The sequence below is a fragment of the Lactuca virosa genome, chromosome 9 (assembly GCF_052849685.1).
Source record: "Lactuca virosa cultivar CGN04683 chromosome 9, Lactuca_virosa_CGN04683_v6, whole genome shotgun sequence".
In the NCBI taxonomy this organism is placed as follows: domain Eukaryota; kingdom Viridiplantae; phylum Streptophyta; class Magnoliopsida; order Asterales; family Asteraceae; genus Lactuca; species Lactuca virosa.
Genome location: NC_136434.1, coordinates 266,035,340 through 266,054,463, shown reverse-complemented (window position 1 = coordinate 266,054,463; position 19,124 = coordinate 266,035,340). Strand labels below are relative to the sequence as shown.

Here is a 19,124-nt window from a genome sequence, read left to right as displayed (position 1 = left end):
CTCTTTTGTCAAGTTGTCAAGATTGGTCCCTGAGTGGAAAATGTTGCAATTGAGTACGTTGGGCGTACTGGAGAGTACGCTGCGCGTACTCTTGCGCTTGAAATGGACGCGAACTCTTTAAGGTACGTTGGGCGTACCAAAGTTACGTTGGGCGTAACTGGTCCAGATGCAAACCCTAAATGAGACTTGTGCACTATATAAGGAATGATATGGCCTTATCCTCAGCCACCATTTCACAGAGAGAAACCCTAAGAGAGCATTTCCTTTCGTTCCTAGCTTGTGTGTGTGTGTTCTAAGCTTCAAAGTGCCATTTTAAGGTGGTGAAAGAGAAGAGGAGGCCATTTTAGGAGCTAGAAGTTGGTGGACAAGAGTAGATCTGAGTTCTACAGAGGTTGGAGCTTCTTTCTGAGGTAAAAATCTCAAAGCTTTCCTTGTCATTTGTGATTTGTGCTTCTTGGACCAATTTTTAGGGTTTTTGGTCCCAAGGTGGAGACTTTATGAGTAAATGGTCTCCATTGGCCTAGATCTGCCATATTTCAGGGTAATATGAGTTGTATGTTCATAAAAATCCAATCTTAGACGTGAATATTAAGTCATGCATGAGATTTGGCTTAATGAGGAAAGAGGAAAGGTGTTTGGAGTGTTTGGTGACCTTTATAGCCATGCAAAGGCTTAAAGGTCTCGACTTTATGGATTAAGTGATCTTAGAGAAGTCAGATCTAGAGTTTGAGTTTATGTCCTAATCGTTTAGGACCAAAATCCAAGAAAGGCTGAAACTGAGACTTACGCTGGGCGTAAATCTCAGTACGCGCAGCGTAAGGGTCTGAGACCCCGATTCTGGATCGTCGGAGTACGCCCCGCGTACAAGAGCTGGTACGCGCCGCGTACTGCCCCCTGTTGACTTTTGTTGACTTTTAGGGTTTTAGTCAACATTTGGACTTTTGGGTCAAGGAGGGGTAAAATGGTCTTTTACCCTTCTGGGGGATTGTAGAAAGAGATTTAATCTAGCCTTTGAGAGCCATTATTTATTTGAGGATATTGGTTATGTGACTAGGCGGGGGCTAGATCAGTATATCCGTGTGCGAGATTATCCGAGTTACCCGAGCTGAGTCTTCTCACTATACTGTACCTAGAGTTGTACCTATGTGTGACCGGAAGGTCTTATATGCTATGAGATGTATGTGTTGTATGCTGATATGATATGTATGTGTTATGTATGTTATGAATGATAAGGACCGGAAGGTCGTCATGATGTGGACCGGAAGGTCAGGATGATATGGACCGGAAGGTCAGGATGATATGGACCGGAAGGTCAGGATGATATGGACCAGAAGGTCATTACGGGTAGGGCCGGAAGGTCTACCAGGGTTGTGGGACGGAAGTCCTCTAAGACACAGTGACCGGAAGGTCTTATAGCCTTGAGTGGCGTATGTGCGTATGTGGTATTTTGGGGAACTCACTAAGCATTTATGCTTACAGTTGTTGTGTTATGTGTTTCAGGTACTAGCGAGGATCGCGGGGAGGCGCCGGCATGATCCGTACACACTCATGGAGTTTATGTCTTGAGATTCTGGGATATGTTTTGTCATGATAACATTGGATACATTATGTTTTGATATTACCTTATGAATATAAGTATGTTTTAAAAATGAAAAATTGTTTTGGAAATTCACGTTGTTACACCATGCCTTTGGGAGAGAATTCAACAGTTTCTTGTTAATTTTAGATCTTGGCACCGAGATCCCACCCGAACTCATTTCAGTAGTCAAAGTGATGAATCGTTGAAGTTGAGCTTCCAGGGTTTCTCCAAGAACATGGTTAAACATATTGAACTTTTGTCTCAGCATATCTTGGCGACTTTGTTTCATATCCTCATTTCCTTCATAAACTTCGATCAATGCCTCCCATAGTGCCTTTGCAGACGTGTATTCACGAAAGCCCTGAGCAATTTCCGGTGAAAAAGCCATAGTGAGTGTAGAAAGTGCCTTTTCTTGTTGTTCAACTTTATCAAATTCTTCATCGGTATAGTCTTCGACATCCTTGTCAACAATTGTTCCATCCGGGATTATTGTGGTGATTCTGATCGGTCCTTTCAAAATGCATCTCCAAATTTTAAAATCTTTCATGTTAATATATTTTTCCATACGATATTTCCATTCCGGGAAACCCTCAGCGGATAGCAAACGTGGGATGCGTGTGGTTGTGCCCATAACGGAATCAAGTTCATGGTGTTGTGAATCCATTTTTTTTCGTTATTGTTTTGTTGTTTTTGTTTTTTTTTAATTTTTCTTGATTAATTGAAAAGATACTTGAAAAAAAAATTAAAACAATATAAGTGTTTACGGCCGGAAATTGATTACGGTCGTACACTCAATTCACGGTCAACAGATTACGGCCAAGTGAAACTTTTACGGTCCAAGATAGTTTACGGTCAAGCAAGAGTTTGCAGCCTTTGAAGATGAACTGATTACGACTTTTGAAGATCAATGATTTACGGCTGTATCAAGTGTTTACGACCGTACTCCCTTCAACACTATTAACCGTAAACCCCCAGAAATGATGAGAACAAGTGTTTTTCGTGTAGATTTTGATTCTCTTAGCTGTGAAACCTCAAACAGATGCAGAACCAAGCTTGAACAATGAAGAAACTGAATATCCTTTCAATCGTAAACACAACTGAAGTTGTTTTGACACCAGATTTGCTGTGATACCAATTGTAAGGTCCCAATTACAAGATCTAAACCAGTGATTAAAACAAACAAGAACAAGAATGAGTAGAAGAAGAAAATTATCAAGCAATGCACACGTCTATTAGAAAAGAACGTCTGGTACACCTTGAGAAACACACACAGTTGACCGTAAACTCTATGGATACATCACTACTGACAGACTCTGACACATACTATTTATAGGGACAGACTGGTCGTGAACGGGGTTCACGGTCGAACACTCATTTACGGCCGAACACCCGTTTACGGCAGTAAACACCAACCCAGCCGTAAACAATCACAAACACATTCATTACAAGATTAAGACCTTATAAGACTTATACAAATGATTGCCTGGCCCAAACCACTAATCTATGACCTATCAAGTACGGGCCCATACTACCTGCCACATCTACCCATACTTTCCACACGGGTCGTCCCAGATTTCCTAAGTAGCTGCTCAACCTTCTCGATCACCAATCCCGTCACACATGTTCGCTCTCCAGTGAATATTCTCCTCTATCAGCGTACTCATCTGACTAAGTTCACTCCCTAGGCTCTTCCTAGGTTCTCACACTTCTCTGCCATTAGTTGCTGAAGAACTCCTCATGATGCCAGCAATCTACCTCCTGAATGTCGTCATATTCACTTAGTAGTTATCTCCCATCATCAAGAGTTCCACAAAGCACAAAGCAAGAAGCATTCGGGCATCGAATCACCTCCACCAACACATAAAACCACTTTAGCACACAACTCCACTTGCTCTATGCGCAACTCTAAAAGGCATTACTGAACTCAGGCAACCCTACCTCTCGTGGGTATCTCACTATTCTCTCAGTAGATTCTAATGCACATCTAGGTATCTCTCCTATATTATCTCTCGACTCAGAATTCTCTCCCTAAGTGATTCCTGCTAGATACTCTTACTCATCACATTCTCAAGGCACATAACATATAGCAACGAATCCTAGGCTACGGCATCACAAATCAGGCAACTCTAGCCCTAAATATGAAATACCTAGCCTATCCTCTAGCATGCATTACTAATATCTCATAAATATCTCATAACACAAATAAATAAGGGTATTTTGGGAAATCACCGTTCGGGCTCTGTCTGATTGTACACACTGCTCCTTCTCGTTTTTCTCTTAGAAACTCTTACTCGTTTCAGAAAAATCATTTCCTTTGAAATTTTTTTCTAAAATCCTCAGTTTGAGTTCAGACACACCCGAAGGTGTATCCGAATCCCTCAAACCAAGGCTCTGATACCAACTTGTAACACCGTAAATTTTCATACAAATTTTTCATTTTAATTTCACATAAATCTCATTAACATATTTAACAAAAATCCCCAATTGTCAAATTATCTAAAACATATGATCAAATTGTTGAATAAAATCCAGGATCCTCAAAAACATAACTCCATATCGTGTGTGTGTGTGTGTACAATCAAACCGGCGCCTTCCCGCGATCCTGAAAAGTACCTGAAACACATATCACATAACACGGTAAGCACGAAGCTTAGTGAGTTCCACAAAATACCACACATATCTCATTAGCCACTCATGGCTATACTCAAGTAAGACCCTCCGGTCAATGTGTCTCAGTTGAACCCAATATGGAACTTAACCCAACAATTCCATAGTGAGGTTACGCGGGGCGTACCTCCCTTGGTATGCTCAGCGTACACGGATCCTGATCGGGGACATCAACCCAGTACGCGGGGGGTAGGATTACGCTCGGCGTACGTCCAGTATTGCTTTTTTTCCCACTCTCTTGGTCTTAACCCGTTAAGACCTTAGCTCAAATCCAAGATCTGGACTCCCTAAAGGCTCTTACTCCATAAAGTCTATGACTTTAAGCCTTTGCATGGCTGATAAAGTCACAAACACCCAACACTCTCACTCTCTTATCTTAAAATGCCCATATCTCATGCATGGGTTGATTCAAACGTCCAAGTCTCGATTTTTATGACTCTACACCACTAAAGACACTCAAAGGAGCTGATAATAATTCTCTGGAGCTCAATATCTCATAAAGCATCCAACTTTGGGACCAAAACCCTAAAATGAACTAAAATGATGCACAAATCAAAAGGGTGAGAAAGCTTTGAGCTTTATACCTCTAGCTGAAGCTCCAAACACAGATAAGCTCAGATCCAAAGCCTGGACTCCGACTCCTTCTTCTTCAAGGCTCCTTCTTCACTCCAAAGAAAACACAAGCTCACTTAATGTAACACCCGTGTTTCGAGGCTAAGCACTGATACGGTGATGTAATAGTCTAGGTCAACCATTGTAACCCATTTTAAAGTAATAAAGATGAATTACTTGAATATTATGTGAATTATGTGCTTTTGTGTGCTTATTACTTGTTTATAATAATATAATAAATAAAGGATAAAAATAAGCGTCAAAATAAAATGTTAGATAAGCCCGATATCGATAAACAAAGTTGTAGTGGTCGTGACAAAGATTCCGGAGATATAAAGAGCGCTGAAATCCGAGTTATAACAAATAAGTTATGGCCTGTCGAAGTTTCACGACAGAACCGGCATGACACTGCGTGACGTAAATAGTGAATTTACCATAGAGGACTTTTTAGCCCTAGCGATCTAAAAGAAAGTCGTAGTATTTGTTAAACCGAAAGCGTGCATAAAAAGAACGCCCAAATCTGCCTTCGTATAAGGAAGTTATGATTTTTTCCAAGTTTCAGATCGGCAATGCACAGCCCGAAGTTCGAATAGTAGATCGGTAGATTGTTGGCCGACACAACCCAAATTAGAATCGAAGATCTCGTTAGTAGTAGCGCAACGATAAAAAGACAGACGAAAACGGACGTTGGATGAAGAATTTATGAATTTTTAACGGACCAATCTTGTCCCGGCCTGTTAAAAATATAACTTTAAAAATAAAGTCAAAATTAGCCGACGGAGTCTAAATGAAAGTTGTAGAGTACGGTCTCACCTATGCGTGGATATAAAGAATGTCGAAAACGGAGCTCGTATGCGAAAGTTATGAATTTTAGAAGTCGGGAAGGAAAATTGTGAAATCTGCGAGGGGTGATGACGTGGCTCGATCTGGGCCGTCGCTTGCTGATCACGGACTCACTTGGAATGGAGACACCTGGCCTCGCATACGCGCCGCGTAGAAGGTACGCCCTGCGTTCGGAATCGCTTGGTCTCGGAAGCTCCATGTCGCCCCAGCAGCCTTGTGACACGCGTTGTACGAAGCGAAGGGAACGCCCCGCGTAGGGCCTCGGTACGCCCAACGTACGTCCGAGGTTCGACCTATAAAAGGGGAGCGAAGGCAGCTGGCTTCTTCACTCATTTCTCCCATATTTCTCTCACTACTTTCTCTCTCTAAGCCCCTAACCCCCCCCCCCCCCTAAAGCCTAGGAAAACCCCTAGCCCCCGAAGGAAGCCCCGGATATCCCGAAGGCTCCAAGAAAAAGAGTTTTTCGGTTTGAAACTCTGCCCGCGCGGAGCCCGGTTTTCAAGCAAACTTCCCGGTTTCGAGAAAGAAGGTTATTTTAAGAAGCGAAGTGTTGTTCGAATCACTCCGTATCAGGTGAGTGTATAGTCACTTTCATCTTACACATAGATATGAAGTATTTTATATAAATTATGTGCTATGTGTGTGTATATATATATATATATATATATATATATATATATATATATATATATATATATGTTATCTGTTTACCTGAGATGTTTGTTGGATGAAAGATCTATACTTCTTTCTTTCAGATCTGAAACTTTTTCCTTCAGATCTATACTTCCTCATCTCAGATCTAAACTTTTCTTCAGATCTAAACTGTATACTTTGAGATCTATGTTGGATGAATGATCTGAACTTCTTTCCTTCAGATCTAGACCGTATATGTACTTTATGCTTTGAAAGTTATGTTGGATAAAAGATGTAAGCTTTGTTTTACAGATCTGGACCATGTATGTATTTTATATCTACAAATATGTTGGGTAGAACATGGGTAGATAAAATAGTTGGTGTGTGGTGAAATAAAATGATGAGAGGCCTCAATGTTGACGTTGTTCCAGTCATCTAGCGGAGTATAGATGACGACCACAGACTTTTCTAGGAAGTCCAGTGGAACGCTAGCAGGCTCGCAACCTGTAGGTGTTTGTAAACGAAGTGTTCACCGGTGTACTCCATCCCCCCCATGGTTGCCTTACGGACATATATGGCTGAGGAATCCCCTTAGCAGTAGTGTCCATCCCGATGAAATTCCTTAGGATAGGTCCCTTATGAGAGATGCTTTAGGGACGTAAGGTGAGGATAACGGGAACGGGTAATCGGGTTTAATTATTGTTGAAAATAATAAACTTATTTATTGTGGGTTGAAAACCCTATATGCTCACCAGGCTCCCCAGCCTGACCCACTCAGTTTCTTGTATTACAGGTAGTGGCAAAAGCATAGTTGGATGACTTGACGAGAGATTGTGGATTTTAGGTCAGTAGATAATAAATGGAATATTGTAAGGCCTATGTTGTTTTGAGGCCAGATTGTGTTTTGTGGCCTATGATGTTTTTGGTTTATGTTTATGATCTGTACGGATGATTGACATCCCGGGTTTTTGTAATGTAATGAAAATACATATCTTTAAGAAATGCTTTGATAAAGTTTTATCATACTTTGTTTTGGGAACAAATTCCGCAACACTTTTCTTATGAAGTTACTCTAATTTTTATTAAAACGCATAAACGAAATTGGTCTTTTCTGGCCGTAAAAATGGGGATGTCACAGTTGGTATCAAAGCATTAGTTTAAGCGAACTAGGAATTTGTAGGATTTCTAGACTTAAACTTAGAATGCTAAGAGATGATCGTGAAATGAGTGTCTTCCATATTTTAGACACGAGCACTAGTTTATTTTAGGAAAGATGCCTAAAATGCTTTTATGTGCTAAATGCTTTATGTTTGCCTTATATGCTATTATTTGTTTGGATCTATGGTTTGTTGCCGACCGGATCCGGAAACCTTATGTGTTTAGGATTCTAAGCGTTCGATTACGATATTAGAACTAGCATGTAACGTTTCAGAGTGATAAGGGGAATTTAAACGTCTATCGTGAATAAATATTTAAATTCACCTAATTTGGTGTATAGATCGAAATGGCAAGAACCCAAAGTGGAGCTGGAAATGCAAATGGAAACAGGAATCAGCAGCCTCGTCCCGAAATGATTGAGCATGTGCCGATAGTCGAAGTTGCACCTGAGCCAGTCACAATGGCTGGAGTTCAAGCCATGATTCAGGCTACGATGGCCGAACAGAGGGAAAAAATGAGACAACTGTTGCTGAATAACAGAAGTGAACCTTCAATGCATGTTGAACACCAAGAACGAAATGACGGAGAGTCGGAAGAAGGGAATAACAGTCGCACTGCCAATCAAGTGGAACCCCCAGTGGTGAGAAGGAATGAACCGGAGAGGGAAATCTACCAAGATGGACGTATGTATAAGAACTTCTTAGGTGCCAAACCACCAAGTCTTTCCGGAAACCCAAAGCCTGTGGAGATTATGGACTGGATCTCCGAAATGGAGATGGTATTTGAAAGCTGCAACTGTAGTAATAAGCAGAAAACCGTCTTTGCGGTTCGACAACTGAAGACCGGAGTCTTGAGCTGGTGGAAAGTATTGGCGGATACGATGCCACGAGGAGAAGCTTTGAAGATGTCTTGGGAAGCGTTTATGGAACAATTGAAGATGCAGTACTGCTCCAAGATAGATATGCTCGATCTAAACAATGAGTTTTAAAACTTGAAGAAAGGGAAAATGAGCATTGATGACTATGTTACTGCGTTTACCGAGAAGATGAAGTTATTTCCATACCTGGTGCCAACTGAGCTCGCAAAGATAGAAAAAATTGCTAACGGATTGCCATCAGACTTTGGCCCAACAGTCAAAATGGCAAGCACGCTGAAGGCAGTCGTTAGAGCATCCAAGAATGTTGAGACCCAGCTAAAAGAAAGGGGTCTGGAGAGAACTGAGGTGGGTAAGAAGAGGAAGTTCGAGGGATCTTCAAAATCCAACAAGAAAATTAAATCCTCGAAGTCTGGTTCGAGAGGGGGAGGAGGCGAAGCGAAATGGTGCGAAAAGTGCAAAAAGAAACATCATGAGAAATGTGACGAGGAGGTCACTTGTTTTAAATGTGGGAAGCCTGGGCACTATGCCAACGAGTGCACGTTCAACCAGAAAGTTTGTTATGGTTGTAATGAGGAAGGGCACCTTTTGAAGGACTGCCCGAAAAAGAAGGAGGCAGCAAGGCCTAATGTCCCACCGAAGGCAAAAGCCAGAGCTTTCCAGATGACACTCGAAGCCGCGAAGGAAGCAGCGGGCGTCGCTTCAGGTACCTTTCTTGTAAATGGTGTCTGCCAATATATTGTTTGACTCTAGAGCAAATTACTCCTTTATATCACATAAATTTGGTGGAAGACTAGCATTGCCTATAGAAAAACTTGATGATGCCCTAGTTGTAGAAGTTGCCAGTGGCAAATTCATACCTGTTAGCAATTGCATTAGGAATATCGTCATCGACTTAAACGGAAACGAATTCCATGAGGAGCTGTTACATATTGAGCTGAATGGTTTCGATATCGTACTGGGAATGGATTGGCTTAGCGCCAATGATGCCGAGATAGTGTGCAAGAAGAAGATAGTAAGAGTGAACCCGCCTGGGGAAGAGTCATTTGTGGTCTACGGGGACAAACGTAGAGTGAATTCTGGAATAATTTCCCTAATGAAAGCCAGAAAATGTTTGTCCAAAGGATGCACATCATACTTGGCATTTGTGATCGATTCTAAGAAAGAGAAGAAGGAGATGCAGCAAATACTAGTGGTGTGTGATTATCCGGAAGTCTTTCCCGAAGATCTTCCCGGATTACCGCCTGATAGACAAGTGGAATTTCGAATAGACTTGTTACCAGGAACGACACCAATAGCAAATGCACCATACCGATTAGCACCAACGGAGATGAAGGAACTTATGACGCAACTTCAGGAGTTGTTGGACAACAGTTTCGTTAGACCTAGTTCATCACCCTGGGGAGCTCCGGTGTTATTCGTGAAGAAGAAAGATGGAAGCATGAGGATGTGCATAGATTACAGAGAGCTGAACAAGGCAACCGTGAAGAACAAGCATCCATTGCCAAGGATTGATGACATGTTCGATCAGCTGCAAGGTTCGAGTTATTTCTCGAAGATCGATCTTAGGTCAGGTTATCATCAGCTGAAGGTGTGAGATCAGGATATTGAGAAAGTCGCATTTAGAACAAGATACGGACACTACGAGTTCTTGGTTATGTCATTTGGACTCACGAATGCTCCAGCAGCATTCATGGATTTGATGAACAGGGTTTGTAAACCGTTCCTTGATAAATTTGTGATAATGTTCATAGATGACATTCTGGTTTACTCAAAGAGCCAGCAGGAGCATGGCAAGCACCTGCGAGAAGTGTTAGAAGTTCTGAAGAAGGAGAAGTTGTACGCTAAGTTCTCCAAATGTGATTTTTGGATCCGAGAAGTCCAATTCTTGGGTCATGTGGTTAACTAAGAAGGGATCATGGTCGACCCAGCAAAGATTGAAGCTGTAATGAAGTGGGAACGACCAAAGAGTCCTACGGAGATCCGAAGCTTTCTGGGATTTGTCGGATATTACCGAAGGTTTATCCAAGGCTTTTCTTCGATAGCTGCTCCATTGACAGCTTTGACCCATAAAGGAGCTACTTATACTTAGAGTGAGAAGCACGAGGAAGCATTTGAGAAGCTAAAGAAGAAGTTATGTGAAGCACCGATTCTTTCTCTGGCCGAGGGAGTTGAAGACTTCGCGGTCTATAGCGATGCATCTGGAGTTGGGTTAGGTTGCGTTCTGAACCAAAGGGATAAGGTGATAGCATATGCATCGAGACAATTGAAAGAACACGAAAAGAACTACCCCACTCATGATCTGGAGTTGGCGGCGGCAGTATTTGCACTAAAGATATGGAGGCATTATCTTTACGGCACGAAGTGCAAGCTTTTCACTGATCATAAGAGTCTTCAGTATCTCTTTGATCAGAAAGAGTTGAATATGAGGCAACGACGCTGGCTAGAGTTTCTTAAGGATTACGACTGCGAGATACTTTACCACCCTGGTAAAGCAAATGTCGTAGCTGATAGTTAGGCCGAAAAATGAGCCTCGAAAGGAAAAGGCCAAGAGAATTAAGAATTGAAGTTGTCTCAACAATTGTGGAAAGCATTAAGAAAGCTCAATAAGAAGCTTCAGAGAAAAATGACCGAAAAGAAGAGCGTTTGGGCAAAACGCTGGTGTTCGGTACGAACAATCAAGGGTTAAAGGTATTCCAAGATAGGATTTAGGTACCTAAGACGGGAGGAATAAGAGATCTTCTGATGGAAGAATCTCACAAGACCATGTACTCGATTCATCCCGGCAGCACAAAAATGTATGGGGATCTGAAACCCTACTACCGATGGCTGACGATGAAGCTCGATGTTGCGAAGTATGTGGCAGAGTGTGTAACCTGTACAAGAGTTAAGGCGCAGCATCAGAAACCATATGGGAGTTTAGAACCTTTACCTGTACCCATAGGTAAATGGGAAGACATCACCATAGATTTTGTCACTAAACTGCCCAGGACAAGGGACGGTCACGACATGATTTGGGTGGTCGTTGATGGAATTAACTAAGAGTGCACACTTCATAGCAGCCAATGAAAGATGGCATATGGATAAGCTTGCCAATGCTTATGTGAAGGAGGTGGTAAGACTTCACGGTGTTCCTTTACCGATTGTATCAGATCGTGATAGTCGATTCACGTCAAGGTTTTGGAGGAGTCTACAAGAAGAACTGGGTACGAAATTGTGTTTAAGTACAACTTATCATCCGCAAACCGATGGTCAGAGCGAAAGAACGATTCAAACATTGTAGGATATGCTAAGAGCGTGTACCCTAGAGTTCCAAGGTAACTGGGATGAACACTTACCTCTGGTAAAATTTTCCTACAACAATAGTTACCATTCGAGCATCAAGATGGCACCTTATCAAGCCTTATATTGACAAAAGTATTGTACACTGTCTTGTTGGCTTGAAGCCGGAGAAAAGCAGTTTATGGGCCCCGAGATAGTCCATCAGACTACTAAAAAGCTGAAAGTGATTAGGGAAAGGATGTTAGCAGCTCAGGATCGTCAAAAGAGCTATGCTGACAAGAAGAGGCGACCGGTGACATTCGAAGTTGGGGATTCAGTTTTGCTCAAAGTCTCACCGTGGAAGGGACTTATAAGATTTGGGAAACGAGGAAAGTTGAGTCCACGGTTTATTGGACCGTTCAAAGTTCTTCAAAGGATTGGGAACCAAGCTTACAAGCTCGAATTACCCGAAGAACTAGATGGTATTCATAACACATTCCATGTGTGTTATTTCAGGAAGTTCACGGGAGAAGTTCCCGACATAATTCCAATTTCAGAGTTAAGGATGGATGAGAATAAGAGGCTAATCGAAGAGCCCGAGGCGATTGTTGACCGTAAGACGAAGAAGTTGCGACGCAAGACGGTCGATTTAGTGCTTGTGCGATGGAAACATTCGAATGGGCCAAATCTCACATGGGAAACGGAGAGTGACATGATGAGTCGCTATCCGCATCTGTTTGCTGATGCATGATTCCAGGACGGAATCATCCTGAGGGGGAGAGAATTGTAACGCCCGTGTTTCGAAGCTAAGCATTGATATGATGATGTAATAGGTCAACCATTGTAACCCATTTTAAAGTAATAAAGATGAATTACTTGAATATTATGTGAATTATGTGTTTTTGTGTGCTTATTACTTGTTTATAATAATATAATAAATAAAGGATAAAAATAAGCGTCAAAAATAAAATGTTAGATAAGCCCGATACCGATAAGGAAAGTTGTATTGGTCGTGACAAGGATTTTGTACATATAAAGAGCGCCGAAATCCGAGTTATAACAAAGAAGTTATGGCATGTCGAAGTTTCACGACAGAACCGGCACGACACTACGTGATGTAAATAGTGAATTTACGATAGAGGACCTTTTTAGCCCTAGCGATCTAAACGAAAGTCGTAGTATTTGTTAAACCGAGAGCGTGAATAAAAAGAACGCCCAAATCTGACTTCGTATGAGGAAGTTATGATTTTTCCAAGTTTCGGATCGGCAGTGCATAGCCCGAAATTCGAATAGTAGATCGGTTGATTGTTGGCGACACAACCCAAACGAGAATCGAAGATCTCGTTAATAGTAGCGCAACGATAAAAAGACAGATGAAAACAGACTTCAGATGAAGAAGTTATGAATTTTTAACAGACCAATCCTGTCCCGTCCTGTTAAAAATATAACTTTAAAAATAAAGTCAAAATTAGCCGACGGAGTCTAAACGAAAGTTGTAGAGTACGGTCTCACCTATGCGTGGATATAAAGAACGTCGAAAACAGAGCTCGTATGGGAAAGTTACGAATTTTAGAAGTCGGGAAGGAAAATTGTGAAATCTGCGAGGGGTGATGACGTGGCTCAATCTGGGCCGTCGCTTGCTGATCACGGACTCACTTAGGATGGAGACACCTGGCCTCGCATACGCGTCACGTAGAAGGTACGCCCCGCGTTCGGAATCGCTTGGTCTCGGTAGCTCCACGTCGCCCCAGCAGCCTTGTGACACACATTGTACGAAGCGAAGGGAACGCCCCGCGTAGGGCCTCGGTACGCCCAACGTACGTCCGAGGTTCGGCCTATAAAAAGGGAGCGAAGGCAGCCGGCTTCTTCACTCATTTCTACCATCTTTCTCTCACTACTTTCTCTCTCTAAGCCCCCTAACCCCCCCCCCCCCCCCTAAAGCCTAGGAAAACCCCTAGCCCCCGAAGGAAGCCCCGGAGATCCCGAAGGCTCCAAGAAAAAGAGTTTTTCGGTTTGAAACTCTGCCCGCGCGGAGCCCGGTTTTCAAGCAAACTTCCCGGTTTCGTCAAAGAAGGTTATTTTAAGAAGCGAAGTGTTGTCCGAATCACTCCGTATCAGGTGAGTGTATAGTCACTTTCATCTTACACATAGATATGAAATATTTTATATAAATTATGTGCTATGTGTATATATATGTTATCTGTTTACCTGAGATGTTTGCTGGATGAAAGATCTATACTTCTTTTTTTCAGATCTGAAACTTTTTCCTTCAGATCTACACTTCCTCATCTCAGATCTAAACTTTTCTTCAGATCTAAACTGTATACTTTGAGATCTATGTTGGATGAAAAATCTGAACTTCTTTCCTTCGGATCTGGACTTTTTTCTTCAGATCTAGACCGTATATGTATTTTATGCTTTGAAAGTTATGCTCGATAAAAGATGTAAGCTTTGTTTTACAGATCTGGACCATGTATGTATTTTATATCTACAAATATGTTGGGTAGAACATGGGTAGATAAAATAGTTGTTGTGTGGTGAAATAAAATGATGAGAGGCCTCAATGTTGACGTTGTTCCAGTCATCTAGCGGAGTATGGATGACGACCACAGACTTTTCTAGGAAGTCTAGTGGAACGCTAGCAGGCTCGCAACCTGTAGGTGTTTGTGAACGAAGTGTTCACCGGTATACTTCATCCCCCTCATGGTTGCCTTACAGACATATATGGCTGAGGAATCCCCTTAGCAGTAGTGTACATCCCGATGAAATTCCTTAGGATAGGTCCCTCATGAGAGATGCTTTAGGGACGTAAGGTGAGGATAACGGGAACGGGTAATCGGGTTTAATGATTGTTGAAAATAATAAACTTATTTATTGTGGGTTGAAAACCCTATATGCTCACCAGGCTCCCCAGCCTGACCCACTCAGTTTCTTGTATTATAGGTAGTGGCAAAAGCATAGTTGGATGACTTGACGAGAGATTGTGGATTTTAGGCCAGTAGATAATAAATGGAATATTGTAAGGCCTATGTTGTTTTGAGGCCAGATTGTGTTTTGTGGCCTATGATGTTTTTGGTTTATGCTTATGATCTGTATCGATGATTGACATCTCGGGTTTTGTAATGTAATGAAAATACATTTCTTTAAGAAATGCTTTGATAAATTTTTATCATACTTTGTTTTGGGAACAAATTCCGCAACACTTTTCTTACGAAGTTACTCTGCTTTTTATTAAAAAGCATAAACGAAATTGGTATTTTCTGGCCGTAAAAATGGGGATGTCACACTTAATAGCTTACAAATGGTCTCTCAAGCTCAAGGGATGGATATTAGGGTTTGAGAGGGTTATGTTCTGGAAATGGTGGCCAGAAATGAGGCCATCTTATTCTTTATATAAGGGCACCCCTCATTTAGGGTTTTCACTCTGTGCCTAGTACGCCCAACGTACCCTCTAGTACAGCCGAGCGTACTAGGTGGCTTTGCTTCAAGTTCACGCACATGAGTACGCACACGTACGCCCAGCATACTCAGCTGCCACTTTTCTCAAATAAGGGACTTATCTTGCCAAAACTTCAAACTATCATAGCTTCCTCGTTATAAGTCTGTTTCCAATGAACCTCATATCCACTGAAAGGTGACGAGAAGCCCTACGCTTCTAGCAACTTGTCGTTGCCCCGAGGCTTCCTCATGCCCGGGTTGCAGCCCACGAATCCTAAACCACAGACGATCCGGAACAGGATGTTACAACTACACGCTGACGTTGATAAGGCTTGTTGGCGCCGACACTGATGCTGATGTTGACGCTGGCGCTAATAGTTAACGTGTAGAGTGTTTGACTCATCAGATCATAAGGTGTGACCTTAAGAGAGTAGCAAGCATGTGCTTTGGTAGACGTCGGATGTTCCCAAAAATCGGACTGATTTGGGAGCCGAAAAGATTTAATAGTTTAAAAGAGACGAATACCTCATCACCGGATGTGTTGATCGGAATGTCGAGATCAGAATACAGTTGTTGGAGAGTAAGAGCCCAGAATTGTGGTGAGGGGATGTTGTTGTCTTTCCGTCTCTTTGTGAACTTGTAAAAGTCATCCTACATGACTTTTAGAAGATCAATGGTTGCAGCAGATCATGAAAAAAATGTTATATGCGAGGGTCAACCATTTCTTGCTTATGGAGTCGAGTCGTCCCCGTTTGCCCGATACACCCTTCAAGATTATGTGCAAAACATAGTCGATAGTCCTAGAACATCGGATTTCTTGAAATCGTTGGCAGAGTAAGTTTCTTTAAACCCAATCTCGTGAAGAAAGGCTTGAAATTGATCGACAACCATTTTTGTAAGGACAAGCCTTCTGGGTTTTCTACAACACCAATCGCCTTAAAAAATTTTGAACCTATTTGAAAGACTTCAGACAGTTCAAAGAGTCGTAGAGGGAATTTAGAGTTGGGAATTCAAAGAGTCATATAGTGAATTTAGAGTTGGGAATTTTTGTGAGAGGAACATGAATGGGATGGAGATATATGAGCTCGATCATAACCCTAACTGATTTGTCAAAGTCACTGGGAAGAGAAAAAAGTTGGAATGTGTCTCTTAAGAATCATCTCAAAGGAGGAGGATTCGGCAGAACCCTTTGAAGATTTCTTAGCCTTCAATGATTTTAATTAAAGCTTTGGGAGCCATTTGCATAGATTTTAAGAACTATGAGTAAGATGAGAATATAAAGAGAAAACTAGAGCTTGAAAGGATGAAGGTATGAAAGCCTGCTATATCATAAACGATAAAAACGGTTATATATTTCCTAGTTATTTGTTATTAGGGGATAGCTTTTCATTTTTTTTTTCGCCTACATATTTTAATGTGCTTTGCTAGATCTTAAATAGTAAGATGCCTTTCATTGTTCATTTAATTTGTATTTTTTTACTTGCTTTATTGTTTAGTTGTATAATTAGGTTTTAAGAAGACAAATAGATTTCAAAATAAAATTTTAGTTGGAAAAGTAAAACACAAATTATAGTTTGTTTTTCCAAAAAGAAACTATGAAAAAACCAACAGTCATCAAACGTACTTGTTCATTAAGCTTATGGATGGAAAGTTGAAAACCATGAATGGAATAGGATTTGTCAATCCATATCGAGTTGTAACCAATAAAAGTAATAGAATTGAATTCCAATTCCAGCCAAATCCCATAGAATCAGCCAAACGACATATTAACAACAGCTCATGATTTAACTATTACAGAACCACATAATAGTCATAGATCACACTAAGTGTTGGAATGTTACAATACTCACCCTTTCTTTATATTACAACACATCAACATACAAACAAACACATCCAAATAGAATCTCTAATTCCATTCCAGAGTTTTAGATTCATCGTAAAGCCACCATAGGCCAGGGTGCAATTCCGGCACCAGGTAACGATGGTCGAATGAGGGGGGCCCGCTTCACTACTGAGAATGCTTCATTCAGTCTTGCAGCCCGACTCATAAACTGAGACACCTTCTGCATATACCCACATGTATATACACATCTATCAACTATGCTTATAAAATTTATCAAAATAAAACAATACACACATCTTCAAATTTCTGTATAATTTTGGATTCATGAAGCAAGCAATGAAACCCAATTAGGAAAATCATAGTCATATTAAATTTACCTAGATTTCTTACCTTATTTGTGTTGTTCCTACCAATTATGTTTGAAGTTTATCAATCAAAGATACTATATTAAACTAGATTTGACTCGGGTAATTACTTCTTGTGTTCTGATCTATATAGACCTTAGGCAAGTAAATGCAGAAAAGTTGACTAATGAAATTTGTATCATAACTGAATTCATCATTTTAAGACTATGATATTTCAGGGGTACAGCTGGAGAGTAATATACTGAATACCAATCAAAAAGGGTACTGACCTTATCATCCATGGTGACCTTAAGCTGCAAAGTTCTGCTCTTTTGCTTCATTTTATACAATCTGCGTCCTAAAAGTACAACACCCATCATTGCAGCTGCCATGGAGAGTGTCCATACAGGGCTAGCCTTGAATAAACAATATTTCAACAAATCCAATGGAAGCTTCCACAAGACCGCTACTCTGTTCCTTTCTTCACCATTTACTTTCCTACTTTCACTGGACACATCTTCATTCGCTCCTACGATCTCCTCCTCTTCTCTACAAGCCTCAGACTCCTCACCGCCACCATCAATTTCCCCCAATTTTCGTGTTTTTGAATCAGTTTCGTCGGACTCGTCAATATCAACAGATGCAATTCCATCAAAAGCTACTTTCCTTGTTTCGGTTTCAACAATACCTACTATGCTGTTGTTCGCTTCGGATTCAACGTATTTACCATCATCGGAACCATCGCTGCTCCAAGGCTCCCCCACCGCCTTAGTTGCCGGATAACCGGTGTCACATACAGGATCAATCCAACTAGGATTGTCCGACTCGACGGAAACAGCGTCGATAACGTCTTCAGCCTGAGTTGCCGAATACTTGGTATGAGAATCAAGGGAAAAGTAATCAGATCTTATTATACCTTCAGAGTCGCGTTCGATTCCCTCTAAAAAGCTGGTATTCTGGACGGAGGTGGAGTCATCGGAATCGGGGAGCACCTCCCAATCGTGTAATTCGACGTCCATGATGAATTTTGGTGTTTCGGAATTGAATTGGAACCCTAGGAGTTGTGGAGGAAAAGAGAGAATGAGTGGTAATCTGAAAACAAAAGAGCCTTTGGGCTGCTATCCTTCCAGACAAGGTAAAGGATGGATTGCCCACCCCACATACGTTAATAATATAATATTTTAAATGTGTCAAGTGTCAACTATATTCTATATACACATTTTTAACTATTTTCTCGATTTAATTATTTTTTTAATCAAAAAATACACAATAACTGATTATATCCATAACAATTTTAATTTTTTTAAATAAAAAAGTTAATCAGTACCAACTTATCTGATGGTTACGCACTAAATTGACAAAAGTATAAGTTTATATAAATTAAATAAAATATAATAGTTTATTTACTACAAATATTAGTCAAGTATCTACTTGAATGAAGTCGTAATAATTCTTTTTACCAAAATAACGAATATGACACTTTGACAAGAATGCACCACGGACACATAAAGCTCGTTAGCAAGTAGGAACATAGGTAACAGTTTGCGACTTCAAAGACAAGTGGATTGATTCCAATATAAAATATCTGATTTTATGTGAAATTAATATTTAAAACTATATTGTTGTATTGTTGATTATAAAATAAATAGAAAAGGCTAAATCTAACATCAAGGCGTGTGCTTTGCTAGATTGTTGAAAAAAAAAACGAAACATAATAAAAAAAACTGAAACCGAATAAACTGATGGAACTGAATAAAATTTTTTTATTCGGTCGATCATAATTGGTTTTTGGTTCGATTTCTGTTTAAACAAATTAAATAAAAGAATTATTGGGTTTGGCTTTCAGTTTTGTTTTTCACTATTCGGTTTAAC

At 40.8% G+C, this 19,124-nt stretch overlaps 1 protein-coding gene across 1 annotated transcript; it reads right to left on the bottom strand.

Annotated features, from left to right (window-relative positions):
- Positions 1-16,769: 16,769 nt before the first annotated feature.
- Positions 16,770-18,406, bottom strand: LOC145137832 (uncharacterized). Its single transcript, XM_079071968.1, has 2 exons — positions 17,543-18,406; positions 16,770-17,128 (listed from the first exon to the last, which is right to left on the bottom strand). Exons 1-2 carry the CDS (start codon positions 18,269-18,271, stop codon positions 16,997-16,999), a joined length of 861 nt encoding a protein of 286 aa, XP_078928094.1. The 5' UTR covers positions 18,272-18,406; the 3' UTR covers positions 16,770-16,996.
- Positions 18,407-19,124: the final 718 nt, after the last annotated feature.

Bases quoted from the DNA above. Each gene is read 5' to 3' on its own strand.
- LOC145137832 (XM_079071968.1), bottom strand. From the start codon at position 18,271: ATGGACGTCGAATTACACGATTGGGAGGTGCTCCCCGATTCCGATGAC. The intron at 17,129-17,542 runs GTCAGTACCCTT...GGGTATATGCAG, and splicing joins AGGTCACCATGGATGATAAG to AAGGTGTCTCAGTTTATGAG.